General features: G+C 38.8%; 1 protein-coding gene across 1 annotated transcript in view; it reads right to left on the reverse strand.

The window, feature by feature from the left end:
* The window catches only part of HECW1 (HECT, C2 and WW domain containing E3 ubiquitin protein ligase 1), a 438,073-nt gene that overhangs the window by 400,596 nt on the left and 22,611 nt on the right, over positions 1-14,866 (reverse strand). The window contains exon 2 of the mRNA XM_007941232.2: positions 7,835-7,942. Coding sequence (XP_007939423.2) covers positions 7,835-7,942 — 108 coding nt within the window. The remainder of the gene's footprint in view (positions 1-7,834; positions 7,943-14,866) is intronic.

The following is a 14,866-nucleotide window of genomic DNA, read 5'->3' on the forward strand; positions in this document are numbered from 1 at the left end:
CAAAGAATACTGGGAATACCATGGACTGACTGAAGAATGAACAAATCTATCTTGGAATAAGCCAGAATGATCTTTAGAAGCAAGAATAAGTATTCGTATTTTGGTCATGTTGTCAGAAGGTACCAGTCCCTGGAGAAAGATACCATATTTGGTAGAGTGAAGAGTCAGAGAAAAAGGGCAAGACCCTCAACAAGATGGATTGACACAGTGGCTGAGATGATGGGCTGAAGCATAGCAAGGATTGTGAGGATGGCACAGGACCTGGCAGTGTTTTGTTCTGTTGTACATAGAGTCACTATGAGTCAGAGCTGACTTGATGGCACCTAACAACAACAACATGTGTGGTGCAGTGAATTATTTAAAATAGCCCTTCTAGCAATAGTCTTTGTGACTCTCACATAACGATTGAATGGGACTATGCAAATAAGGTACATGGAACCAGTGATGGCTAAGGTTTATGTGTCACCATGATTTTCAGTGTTTTGGCAGTTTTGTAATGATATATTTGTCCTCCATTTTATAATCTGATACAATTACCATTCATTTTGTGATGTATATCCTATCCTCTATGCCTAGGTTATAGTTATGGTTCCACTTGGAACTGAGTTGTCCATTATGTTCATGAGGCACATAGTGAGATATACCTTGACTACCTTGATTTGATATAACTTACTAGAGCATATGACTCAAGTCATCACCCTTATCAACCTTATTCAAGTCACACCCAAGTAAGCGGCATTTTCTTGAGTGTATGGTGTGCATTCAATATATGTGAATACTCTGGCAAAGTTCTCTCTCTTGCTCTGGATCCTGCATCTAGCTTGTCATCATCTGAGCTCCACTTCTTGGAACTTGAGCCAGCAGTTATCTGATTTGCTTTGCCACCTTCTGGAGTGTTGTGAGCCAGTGGCCTGTCATCTGACCTGTTGATTTGGGTTTGTCAGACCTGCAACCAACTGAGTCAGAAGAAGCCTCCAACCTGATGCCTAATTCACATATTTGGGACTTGCCAACTTCTACAACTGCATGAGCCATTTCCCTGATGGTTTGTGAGTTCTGTGAGACATTTCAGTGAATTATGGAACCCAAAGATGGGAGTGAGAATACTGAGAGGAAGAGTAGTAGTTGTTAAAGATAATGATGTGGTACAGCAGCTTGAAAGAGTTAGATATTTGGGACATCTTTAACCTCGACCTCATAGGAACATGCTTTGTGTTGATCCTTATAAAACATATTACTCATTCACCATATTCAAGGGGAATATTATTAAAAACTTAGAGCAGGATCAGTTGTATAGATTTTCCCTTGGGTGTAAGTGTCCACTTGAAGGCACATTGGAAGAAATTCCTGGTGATCTACTTTCAAAAAATCATCCATTGAAAACTCTATGGAGCATACTTCTACTCTGACTCATTGGAGTTGCTATGAGTCAGAGAGGACATTATGGTAACTGGTAACTGGTCTTTTGTTTAAATTTTGGATGATGTGATAGAAAAAGATTCAGAAATGATGGGCTGAAAATGTGTTTGAGGGATGTTCTTCTGACAAATGCAGTGAGTGATGGAATTAACGCACTGCCATCAAGTTGGATACAACTCATAGTGACCCCTCCTTGGGTTTCTGAGGCAGTATCACTATGGAAGATTGCCCAACTTTCTTTCCAAGGAGTGGCTTCTGACTTTGAACCACCAGAATTTTGGTTAGCTGTCAAATGCCTTAGGCACCATGTTACCAGAGCTCCTGATGGAATCAAAAGAGGCAGTAATTGTGGTCAGATTTCTGTAGGAAATGGAAGAGAGGGAGAGATTGGGAATTGAGGTGACTCTGACAGATACTGACATGAGAGACGAGGCAGGACCTGGTAACACATGTATTGACTAGAGGCAGGAGAACAAGGTAAGAGAGAAAGGTTAAATATGACTCCAGATTTTGTTTCACCTGGGGAGCTCTGAGAATGCAGTGATGATGATTGTGATAAGACCATAAGGATGGGGTAGAGAAAGGTAATCAATAGTCACTCAGACATATTACCAATCTGTCAGTGTTATACTATGGTGGTTTGTATGTTGTTATGATGTTGAAAGCTATATCACCACATTTTGTGTGTGTGTGTGTGTGTGTGTGTGTGATTTGGGTGAAAATTTACAGAGCAAATTCACTCTCCACACAGCAGTTCACATACACTGTCTCACGATATTCACCACAATTTACCACAATGCAACAGCTCCCTTCCCACTTTCTCCCAATAGTTACCTCTTCCCTGTGTCCATCCCTCCATTCACTCCTGCCCTCTGAGCTGTCTCTCTGTGCATAAGCAGCCCTTCTTTCTCCCATGATTGTTCTCTCCAAGGAGTGTGTCTACCTCAGGTAAATGTTCAACTCATATGCCTGTCTTTTGTTTGGCTGGAAGCCACAGGTGTGGGTTCAGTTCCAGACCTGACAGGCAGCTAGGGGCCATAGTCTCAGTGGTTCCACCAGGCTCTATTGGATCAGCAAACCTGGTCCCTTTTTTTTTCTCCAGGTGATTTTGAGTTTTGTTCCACATTGTTCTCCCTCTCTATCCCGGATCTCCTACATAGATCCCCTTGCAAGTGGTTAACAATGGTAGCTGGGCACCATCTAGTTCTTCTGGTCTCATAGTCATATAGGATGCAGATTGCCTGGTTTACCAGTCACTAGGACTAATTGTTTCCATGAATTTTTGGTTTTCTTCATTCTTCTTTGCTCTGGACGAGGATACACCCATCATTGCATGTAGATGGCAGCTTGCAAGCTTTTAAGATCCCAGTAGCTACTCACCAAAGTAGGAGGGGGAACAATGTTTTATGTAGTATGTTATGCCAATTGAGCTTTATGTCCCATGCGTATGTCACCACATTTTAAATACCAGTAGGATGATATTCAAATACAATCTTGGACAGGATTCAGTGGAGCTTTCAGACTAAGACAGACTAGGAAAAAAGATCTAGTAAAATACTTCCAAAAATAAGCCATTGAAAATCCTATAGATCACAGTAATACCATCTGATAATGCTGGAAGATGAACCCTCTACATTTGAGGGCACTCACAATCCACAGTGGCCACAAAAGTAGACTCAAACTTATCAGCAATCATGAAGATGGCACAAAACCAGGCAGTTTCATTCATTCTGTTTTCAATGCGGTCACCATCAATAGCAGTCAATTCAATGGCAACTAACAACAACTACAACAACAACAGTCTCATTATTATTCCTGTTCCTGAATGAACAGGTAGATACACATAGCAGAATTTGGCCGAAGATGAAAACAAAAATGTTTTCCCTTCAAAATCACCTTGTCTTAGTGTTCCTGGTTCATTCAAACCCTGATTTTGAAGGACTTCTGATGTTGTTGTTGTTATGTGCTGTTGAGTCATCTTCAACTCACAGCAACCTTATGTACAATGAACAAAACACTGCCCTGTCCTGTGCAAGCCTCATGATTCCTATTACACCTGAGCCCATCACTGCAGCCACCGTGTCAGTCCATCTTGTTGAGGGCCTTCCCCTTTTCGTTGATCCTCCACTTTACCAAGCATGATATCCTTCTCTAGGGACTGGTCCCTTCTGACAACATGACCAAAGTAGGTGAGATGAAGTCTGGCCATTTTCATTTCCAAGGAGCATTCTGACTGAACTTCTTCCAGGACAGATTATTAGCTCTTTTAGCACTTCACAGTACTTTCAACATTCTTCACCAACACCACAACTCAAAAGCATCAACTCTTCTTCGGTCTTCCTTATTCATTGTCCAGCTCTCACATGCATATGAGGTGATAGAAGATAACATGGGCTGGGTTAGGCACAACTTAGTCTTCAAGGAGACATCTTTGTTCTTCATCACTTGAAAGAGGTCTTTTGCAGCAGATTTGCCCAATGCAATATGTCATCTGATGTCTTGACTGCTGCTTCTATTGGCATTGATTGTAGAACCAAGTAATATGAAGTCTTTGACAACTTCAATCTTTTGTCCATTTCCTGTGATATTAACCAGTACTAAGATAATTCTAGCTGAAGGTTCAGAACTGACCAACTGAGCCTAACCACACATATTAAAAAGCAATAATTGAGTTACTCTGATAATACAGAATTGGAAGATTTTAACAGGATGGATTAAGTTAAAATTTTATCAGTTCTTTCTTTTGTCAATGTTAAAATTTGCATCTTTATAATCCTCATATTGCAGCAATTATTGCTAAAGTCTTATAAATAGCCGGGTGCCCACTTGGGAAAAATTATGCCGAGGTAAAGAAATGATTCCGGCTTTACTCTCTTTTGTATTTTATCATGCGTACAACTCTTTGGAGAGTGTAGGGGAAAAAAAATTGCACTTGGAATGATCCTAATTTTGTGGGTACTTTCAAAATATGATTTAGTTAAACTATTTAAAAATTCATATAAATTACAAAGAAATAATGAAGGATTCTATTGGCTAAGTACTGAATGACACAGGAAGCATCAAAAGAAGATGAAAGGAATATACAGAGTCACAGTACTAAAAAGAATTGTCAATGTTCAACCAGTTCAGGATATAGCATATGATCAAGAACTGACAGTATTGAAGGAAAAAGTCCAAGCTGCACTGAGGGTATTGGTGAAACACAAGGCTCCAGGAATTGACAGAATACCAATTGAGACATTTCTACAGGTGGATACAACATTGGAGCATTCATTAATCTATGTCAAGAAACGTGGAAGGCCAACTGACTGGAAGAGATCCATATTTGTGCCCATTCCAAAGAATGAAGAAATTATAGAACAATATCATTAATATGACACACAAGTAAAATTTTGCTGAAGATAATTCAAAAGTGGTTGCAGCAGTACATACACAGGGAACTGTCAGAAATTCAAACTGGATTCAAAAGAGGACGGGGAATGAGAGACATCATTGTCAGATGGATCTTTGCTAAAAGCAGAGAATATCAGAAAGACATTTATCTGCATTGTATTGACTATGACAAGGCCTTCAACTATGAAAATCATAACAATTATGGCTAAATTTATAAAAAATGGGAATTTGAGAATACTTAATTGTGCTCATGAGGATGTGTACATATACTAAAAGGCAGTCATTCAAACAGAACAAGGGGATCAGGACAAGTGTACTTCAAGGTTGTATCCTTTTACCATACTTATTCATGTGTACACTAAGCAAATAATCTGAGAAGCTGGACTATGTGAAGAAAAATGCAGCATCAGGATTGGAGGATTATTTATTAACAACCTATGATATGCAGATGATAACAACATGGGTTACTGAAAGTGAAGAGAACTTGAAGCACTTACTGATGAAGATCAAAGACTACAGCCTTCAGTATGGGTTAGATTTCAACATAACAAAATTTCTCACAACTGGATCTGTAAACAATATCATGATAAACAGAGAAAAGATTGAAATTGTCAAAAATTTAATTTTACTTGGATCTACAATCAAAACCCATAGAAACAGCAGTCAAATCAATGTTTTGCATAGGGCAAATCTGCAGCAAAAGACCCTCTTAAAGTGTTAAAAATCAAAGACGTCACTTTAAGGACCAAGGTGAGCCTGTTCCAAGTCATTGTCTTCTCATTAGCTTCATTTGCATGCAGACTCTGGACAATGAATAAGGAAGAATGAAGAAGAATTGATGCATTTGAATTGTAGTGTTGGTGAAGAATACTGAATATACCACAGACTGCCAGAAGAATAAACCAATCTGTTTTGGAAGAAGTACAGCCAGAATGCTCCTTAGAAATGAGGACAGTGAGACTTTAGACATCTTATCAGGAGGGTCTACTCACTGGAGAAGGACATCATGCTTGGTAAAGTAGAGAGTTAGTGAAAAAGAGGAAGACCCTTAATGAGATGGATTGACACAGTGATTGCAATGATGGGCTCAAACATAGCAATAATTGTGAGGATGGTGCAGGACCAGGCAGTGTTTCACTTTGTTATGCATAGGGTCACCAGGAATTGGAACTGACTCGAAGCCACCTAACAACAACACAACAATTCTAAATTGAATCATAACCCCAAAAGAAATGTGCCTTTAGGACATTATACATTCTAGATAATTGCCAATATACTTCCAGTCTCATAAGACAGAATAATAAAAGGAAAAAGTAAAGGGGAAAATAAAAAATAAAAGGCAAACCTCATTCTAGTTGATTATTTTAATTTAATCATAGAGTAGAAAAAATAACATTCTGTTATACTTCAACATTTAAAATCTGGCCACTTTTAAAAATTTGCAAAATAATTTTTAATATTAGGAAGGCATAATTTGCCAATTAGATTAATATGTTTATTAGCCTATTTGAAAAAGGGAAAATTGTGTTATTGCTGGGAACAGACACAACATAAATTTCTGGAAGGCAGACATTGTGCCTTTCATCTTCTAAATATATAGTCCTTGGACTATAGTAGGAGCTCTGGTGGTGTAGTACCTAAGGCATTTGACTGCTAAGCAGAAGGCTGGCAGTTCAAACCCATCAGCCACTCCTCAGAAGGAAGGTTGGGCAATTTACTTCCATAGTGATGATACTGCCTCGGAAACTAAAGAAGGGGTAGCCATAGGTTGGATCCAACTCAACGGTGGTGGGATGGAATATAATACCCACTGTCATCAAATCAATTCTGACTCATAGTGACTCTATAGGACAGAGCAGAAGAAATGCCTCATAGAGTTTTCAAGGTTGTAAGTTTTTATGGGAGCAAACAGCCTCATCTTTCTCCCATGGAGCGACTGGTGGGTTTGAATAGCTGGCCTTTTGGTTAGCAGCAAAATTCTTTAACCACTATGCTACCAGAACTCCTAGGACTTTGACATATTTATTAAGAGAATGAATGAAAATGAAGAGACTTGGGAGCAAAACAAGCTAGGGTATGTAGTTTTTCTTGGACCACAAGTCAAATAGCAATAGACAACTTCAGATTCTTGGCCATCTATCTTTTCCCCCAAGAATTGAGTAGCTGAAGTAATAGACAATCCCATTTCTTTTCCAAAGAGTTATATTGAATGGACACATGCTAAGAATCCGAAGGTGGACAAAGAGATTTGTCCATTAAAGCACTCTCCAGTACCTAAGTGAAAATGAAAGGAGTTGTGGACTAAGGTAACCTGAACATTCCTTTAGCTGGCAAATATAGGGCCTATATAGATACTTCTTCATACAATGAGACATGTATCAATGAAAAAAAATCCTGCCCACTCTGAAAATGGCTTATTTCAAACACAGAAGAAAATGCTAGAAAATATCTCAATAAGATACACCATGACAAGTTTATACATCCAGAAATGTCAGTAGATCAGGAATTGAAGAAACAGGCTGATAGCATCAATGTATCAAACCATCCTAAAGTTGTGGCCAGAGCCAAAGATCAGGGAAAAGTGTGGAATATTACCAACATACCGGGACCATGAAGGACTGGGTCTTAAAAGGCTGGGTTGCATCAAGCCAAAACTGGAAGGCAGCATACAGAAAGTGTAACTATGGCAAAGTTGGAGGCAACATGGAAGAGCTATGGAGTGAAAAGCAAAGGACAGGAGCCAAAAGTCCTGAGTCTAGAAGTTTATAAGCATGAACCAAAAAATCTTTTCATTAGTATTTAAGGAATGGCTCCCTGAGATGGTTTGGAAGGTTGTTATTCAATCGCTCTAGAGCTCACTAGTCACTACTGGAATAGACTTGAACATTTCATTAAATCATTATCTCTCTTTTACATGATATATTTCTAAGGAGTAGAAACAATGAAGCAGAACAAAAAACAAAGCAATTGAATTCTGTCTCACCCACACTTGCTGAACACCAGGAAAGGTGAAAGTACTCACGTTCCACAAAGTATGAACTGGCATCGATCTTCCAGATGATCTGGCCCCGATGAGAACCATTGACTCCACGGTTCTTATAATCCAGAAAGTTTTCAGACAAAACCTCATCTACATCCCCAGAGGAAGAAAGCAGAGGAGAGAAACTTATCAGTCAATTGCATGTTTTCTTATTTCAAAAAAGAAAAAGAACAAATGATAATGCCACTTGAGCTTAACAGCAGAACAAAGCACCTGGACATAGCTTCTTCACACACCATCTAGACCAACCACATTTTAGTGCAGGAATCTCCTCTCCACCCTGCAACACCCCCAGCAGGTGACCATCTAGTGTGTCCTGGAGCACCTTCAGAAGCAGAAATAGTTACCTTCATAGCAATTAATTTCACTTTTGAATAGCTTTTCTAAACTCAAGACCAAACCTGATGCTGTCATGTCAATTTCAACTTATGGCAAATCCATTGCTACATGGTGTTTTCTTGCTTTAAAGAAGATTGCCAACCTTTCTTCTGCAATACTGCTGGAAGGATCTGAACTGCCAACCTTTAGGTTAGCAGTTAAGTGCAAATCATTTGTGTCAGTGCTTATGTACTTGAAATCTCAGCATTCAAATCTTTCTCCTAAACCTTCCATTAAGTGATCTCCATTCAGAATTTGGTAGTTCAAACCCACCAGCCACTCTTTGGAAGGAAGATTAGGCAATCTCCTTCCATAGATTCCTGCCTTGGAAACCCAAGGAGAGGTCTCTATGAGTCAGATCCGACTAGACTGCAGTGAGGTTGATTTGTTTTGGTATTCAGAATTGAGTACAAGGCATAAAGAAAACATCCAATCATGCTTTTCTATTTGAGAACAATTCTCATGGACCCTATGGGAGACAATATAGATATTGTCTCTTCTCCAGCCTGGACAGTCTCTTTCATTATCATCTTATGTATGAGACTCATTCATGTCCTCATTGACTCATGCATTCATCTGTTCATTCAACAGATGTATAAAGAGATCCCATTCTCTGCCAGATGCTGAGGAAGATGTAAGACATCATGTTGGGCAAAATCCATATGGTCACTTCTTAACTAAAGCTTACAGACTACTGAGAAGACAGACATAAAACAGTAAACAACAAAACGTACATGAATTATAAATTGTAATAAAGGATATGAAGGAAAATAACAGGTTCTCTCACAGGGTGCTAGGGGAGCACCAAGGGATGAAAGAAGCATAGGGGTGGAGGACAAGGGTAGGTGTGTGGAGGATGGGATAGGCACACAGATGTAGTGTTCAAGGCCCAAAGCCCATAGAGCCTGCTTGTTGGAGGCACCAAAGGAAGTTACTGGATGAACGTGCACTCCTCCCTTTCCTGCTGTTTCTCTGCTCATTACAATTCAACCCATAAATGGTGCTGGTGCTGGTGCTGGAATGGACTATAGCTTTCTTGTAAAGGAAAGATTCATGAAGACCCAGCTGGCAGTCACCTCCTTGGTCCCAGACATGATGCTTTCAGTGCAGACTAAGAAAAGTATATAATTATAACTCCATCTTCTATGGGACCTGCATGAGTTTCCTAGGATTTTAGTAACAAAATATCAGAAGATGGGTGGTTATTAAGAACAGAAATTTATTGTCTCACAGTTCTAGAGCCTGGGAGTATGAGATAAGTGTGTCAGCAATGTTGATTCCTTCTGAGGCTTTGAAGGAGGATCTGTTCCATATCTCTCTTCCAGCTTCTGGTAGCTCCAGGTGTTCCTTGGTTTGCAGCTACAGCATAACATGAGTCCTTCTAGTCTCCCAGTCTCTATCTCTTTCATTTTTATAGGTCACACTCAGATTGAATTAGAATTCACTCTATTCCAGTATGGTCTCATGTTAACCTCACTGATATCTTCAAAAACTCTATTTCCAAACAGTCACATTCACATTTAGAAGGGTTAAGATTACAGCATTTCTTTTGTGGAAACACAATTCAATCCATTACAGGGCCCTTGCATTTTTCCATTTACCAGAAAGTAATCATCTGAGCTAGACAAAACTAGGGCTGTAGAGTAAACTATGTTTTGAGCATCCAAATCCACTTCAGGGGCTGAGAGACAATCAGTCACAAGGTTCCTGAGGCCCAGAGGGGACAGGTCATGGTTGCAGTGAGGGGATAAACTATGGCTGTCCTTTTCACCACTAAGACACTCTAAGGTTCACATGCTATGTAAGGCTGGACTGAAGAAGCAGGCAAAGAGGGCTGGATTCTCAAGGCCTTTTTGTACCACTTACCAACTATGTCATTTGTATAGCCTCAGATTCCTGCAAAGTAGGGAGCAACAATAGCTCTGACTTCAAAGGGGAGGATTAAATGAGATAATTGGTAAATATGTTTGTAACCTGCTATGTTGATTGTAGGAGCTCTGGTGGTGCAGGGGCTAAGGCATTTGGCTGCTAACCAAAAGATTGGCAGTTCAAACCCACCAGCTGCTCCATGGGAGAAAGATGAGGCAGTCTTCTTCCATAAAGATTGACAGCCTTGGAAACCACATGGGGAAGTTCAACTCTGTCCTATAGGGTCACTATGAGTTGGAATTGTCTTGATGGTTATGGATTTATGTTGATTGTACATTCCTGGCAGTTCCTTTTGTGGTGAGATGATTGGGCAAAGCAACATCATCTCTGCCTCATTAATGGTAAGAATTGTTTGTATCCCTTGGAAAATCACTTGTTTGCAAAATTTGCCTGACTTTATATTCACAGTGGGTGTGCACAGCCCTGTTTGGGTTACTAAGATGATTGCATAATATGTCTTTTACAGTAATTGCCTCATTTCTGCAGAAAGGCATAATATTTTCCTAGCTCCCTGGGTCTTCAGTTCAGATATAACCAATCTCATGCTCATACAGAAATTTGCCTCAGTATAGAAATTCTCCAAGGGGTGGTGTTTGCCAGAATTTATCCACTCTGATTACCAGAATATTACTTTAATAGTCACAGCCAGGTACCCATATAGTACCTAGAAGGAGGATGTTCATTCATTACCAGATAAATATATATTAAGCACTTTATCCATTCCAAGCATTGTTCTAAACCCCAGGGATACACTGGTGAACAAGACTTGCTTTATGCTCTTAGGAAACTCCTAATCTATTTGTTGTTGTTAGCTGCTATTGAGTCAGCCACTGATACATGGACAGCCCATATACAAGGGAATAAAATGCTACTTAGTGCTGCATCATCCCCATGGACTGTTTGCAGATTGAACCAGACTCTTGTTCTCCATAGAGATTTCATTGGTTGAATTTTGGAAGTAGATATCTAGGCCTTTTTTCCTAATTTGCTTTAGTCTGGAAGCTCTGCTTAAACCTGTTCAGCATCATAATGATATGGAAGCCTCCAAGGACAGAAGATGATGGCTGATCATGAGGTGCATCAACTGGAAATCGAATCTGAGTCTCCTTCATGGAAAGAGAGAATGTTACCACTGAACTACCAATTCCCTCATTAAGAATCAATGGTAACAAAAAAGTAAGAGTATGAGTCCAGGGCAATGTTTCTCAACCTAGGTACTATTGATATCTTGGCCTGGATAATTCTTCACTGTGAAGCAGCTGTCTTGTGCACTGCAGGATGTTTAGTGGCATCTGTGACTTCTACCCACTAAATGCTACTAGCACACCTTGCCCAGTTGTGACAACGAAAATGGTCTCCAGAAATTTCCAAATGTGTCCAGAGTGGGGAGAAAATCAGCCTCTGTTGGGAGCCATTGATTAAAAGCAATAAGGACAGTAAGAGAATTCATAACTTTTAAATAAACAGACATATCTAATAGAAGCAGGAAAGAAAAAAAAATACAGTAAATAAATAATATGAAATAAGATGGGAGAAAAATAGGTTCTAATATAACATTAAGTGCAATAAATTTAAATGTGCTATACTAGCCAATTAAAAGTCAGAGATTTTCAGATTAGAATAGAGCATCACACCTAACAGTCACACTTTAAACAGGAGGAGATAGAAAAGATTGAAAATAAAGGAAGAAAAAAAAAAAAAAGATATGCTAAGCAAAAATGAAGCAAAACTGGAGCATCACTCTTACAGTTAATAAAATGGAATTCAAGACAAAGAATATCATAAAGGACACAAATCTGAAAAATGAACCATAAAGAAGATACAAACATCATGAACATTTTTGCATGTAGAAATGTAGTCTCAACATATACAAAGTACATGATTTACAGAAGTGAATGTAGAAATTGATGAATTTTTTTTGCAAGTAATTTAAACTAATCTATTAAGAAAATAGAAGGACAACGAGATAAGCAAATAAGAACATATGTGAATATTATCACTAACAAGATTAAACTATTATATATAACACTACCACCATTTGTTTGTCAGTTTGTTGTTGCTTGTTTGTTGCTATGAGACTGACTGTAGGCTATGCTATAGGTATTTAAATATCTGCAGGGTTACCCATGGAGGACAGATTTCAGAGGAGTTTCCAGACTAAGATAGACTGGGAAGAAGGATGGAGTCATCCACTTTTGAAAAAATTGACCACTGAAAACCTTATGAATAGGAGTGAAACACAGTCTGATATAATCCTGGAAAACTTTATGAATAGCCCTAAAACACTGTCTGATATAATGCAGGAAGATGAGTCCCTCAGTTTGGAAGGCACTCAAACCACAACTGGGAAAGAGTTGCCTCTTCAAAGGATATTCGACCATAGCGATATGGATGGAGTGAAACTTTCAGGACCTCCATTTTCTGACAGGCCATGACTCAAAATGGGAAGAAACAGTTGCAAGCATCCATTAATAATCAGAACTTGGAAGGTATGAAGTATGAATCTAGGAAAATTGGAAGTTGTCAAAAATGAAATGGAATGCATAAAAATCAGTATCCTAGGCAATAGTAGGGAGCTCTGGTAGCATAGTGGCTAAGGCACTTGACTGCTAACCAGAAGGCTGGTGGATCAAATCCACCAGCCACTCCTCGGAAGGAAGATGGGGCAATCTACTTCCATAGTGATACTGCCTCGGAAACCCAGGGAGGGGTCGCTATGAGTCGGGTCTGACTCACCGGCACATAACAACAACAACAACAACAGGCAATAGTAAGCTGGAATTGACTGGTTTTGGTCATTCTGAATCAGACAATCATATAGTCTAGGAATCTGGGAATGATGAATTGAAGAGGAATGGTGTGGCACTCATCATCACAAAGAATGTTTCAAGATCTATCCTGAAGTACAGTGTTGTCAGTGATAGGATAATATTCATATGCCTGCAAGGAAGATCAGTTAATAGTACTATTAATCAAATTTACACCTGAACTACTAAAGCCAAAGATGAAGAAATTGAAGATTTTTACCAACTTCTGGAGTCTGAAATGGACCAAAAATGCAATTGAGATGTATTGATTATTACTGGTGATTGCAATGCAAGAGTTGGACACAAAGAAGAATCACCAGTAGTCAGAAAACATGGCCTTGGTGATAGAAATGATGTCAGAGATTGTATGATAGAATTTTGCAAGACCAATGACTTATTCATTGCAAAGACCTTTTTTTCAACAACATAAATGGCAGCTAAATATGTGGACCTTGCCAGATAGAATACACAGGAATCAGATTGATTACATCTGTGGAAAGAGGCAATGGAGAAGCTTAGTATCTTCAGCCAATACAAGGCTAGGAGCTGACTTTGGAACAGACCATCTACTGCTTATATGCAAGTTCAAGTTGAAATTGAAGCTAAAGACAATTGAAACAAGTCTGTGAAAGCTAAAGTATGACTTTGATTATACCCCACCTAAATTTAGAGGCCATGTGAAGAACAGAACACTGAACATCAATGACTGAGAACAAGACAAGTTATGGGATGATATCAAGAACATCATACCTGAAGAAAGCTAAAGGTAATTAAAAGACAGAAAAGGAAAAAAAAAAAAAAAACCAAAACAGATGTCAGGAGAAACTCTGAATCTTGTTCTTGAACAGAGAGTAGCTAAAGTAAATGGAAGAAATGACCAGCAAAAGAACGAACAGAAGATTTCAAAGAGCAGCTCAAGAAGACAAAATCAATTATTATAATGAAATACATAAAGACCTGGAGTTAGAAAACCAAAAGGGAAGAACATGCTCAATATTTCTCAAGCTCAAAGAACTGAAGAAAAAATTCAGCTTCGAGTTGCAATATTGAAGGATTCTATAGGCAAAAGTTTGAATGATGCAGGAAGCATCAAAAGAAGGTGGAAGAAATACACAGAGTCACTGCACAAAAGAGAATCAGTAGATGTTCAACTACTTCAGGAGGTGGCATATGATCAAGAACCAATGATACTGAAGGAAGAAGTCAAAGCTGTGCTGAAGGAATTGGTGAAAAAAAACCTCTAGAAATTGATGGAATAACCTTGAAATGTTTCAGCAAACAGAGGCAGCACTGGAGGCAATTACTTGTCCATGCCAAGTGATTTGGAAGACAGCTACCTGGCCAATTAACTCAATGAGAACAGCTAGACTTTGTCTCACCTACTTCAGAAGAGATCCATATTTGTGCACATTCCCAAAATAGGTGATCCATCAAAATGTGGAAATAATCAAATAAAGTCATTAATATTACACATAAGTAAAATTGTGAAGATTATTCAAAAACAGTTTCAGCATTATATTGACAAGGAGATGCCAGAAAAGCAAGCTGGATTCAAAAGAGGATGTGGAATGAGGGATATCATTGCTGATGTCAGATGGGTCATGGCTGAAAATAAAGAATACCAGAAAGATGTTTACTTGTGTTTTATTGACTATGCAAAGGTGCTGAACTCTGTACATCATAACAAATATGGATAACATTGTGAAGAATGGAAATTCCAGAACACTTAATTGTGCTCATGAAACCTGTACATAGACAGGAGGCTGTCGTTCAAACAGAACAAGGGGATACTGCATGGTTCAAAATCAGGAAGGGTGTACATTAGGATTGTATCTTTTCACTATACTTATTCAATCTTTATGCTTAGCAAATAATCCAAGAAGCTGGACTATATGAGGAA

This window comes from Orycteropus afer, unplaced genomic scaffold (genome assembly GCF_000298275.1).
Source record: "Orycteropus afer afer isolate SDZICR_OR568_19922 unplaced genomic scaffold, OryAfe1.0 scaffold00077, whole genome shotgun sequence".
In the NCBI taxonomy this organism is placed as follows: domain Eukaryota; kingdom Metazoa; phylum Chordata; class Mammalia; order Tubulidentata; family Orycteropodidae; genus Orycteropus; species Orycteropus afer.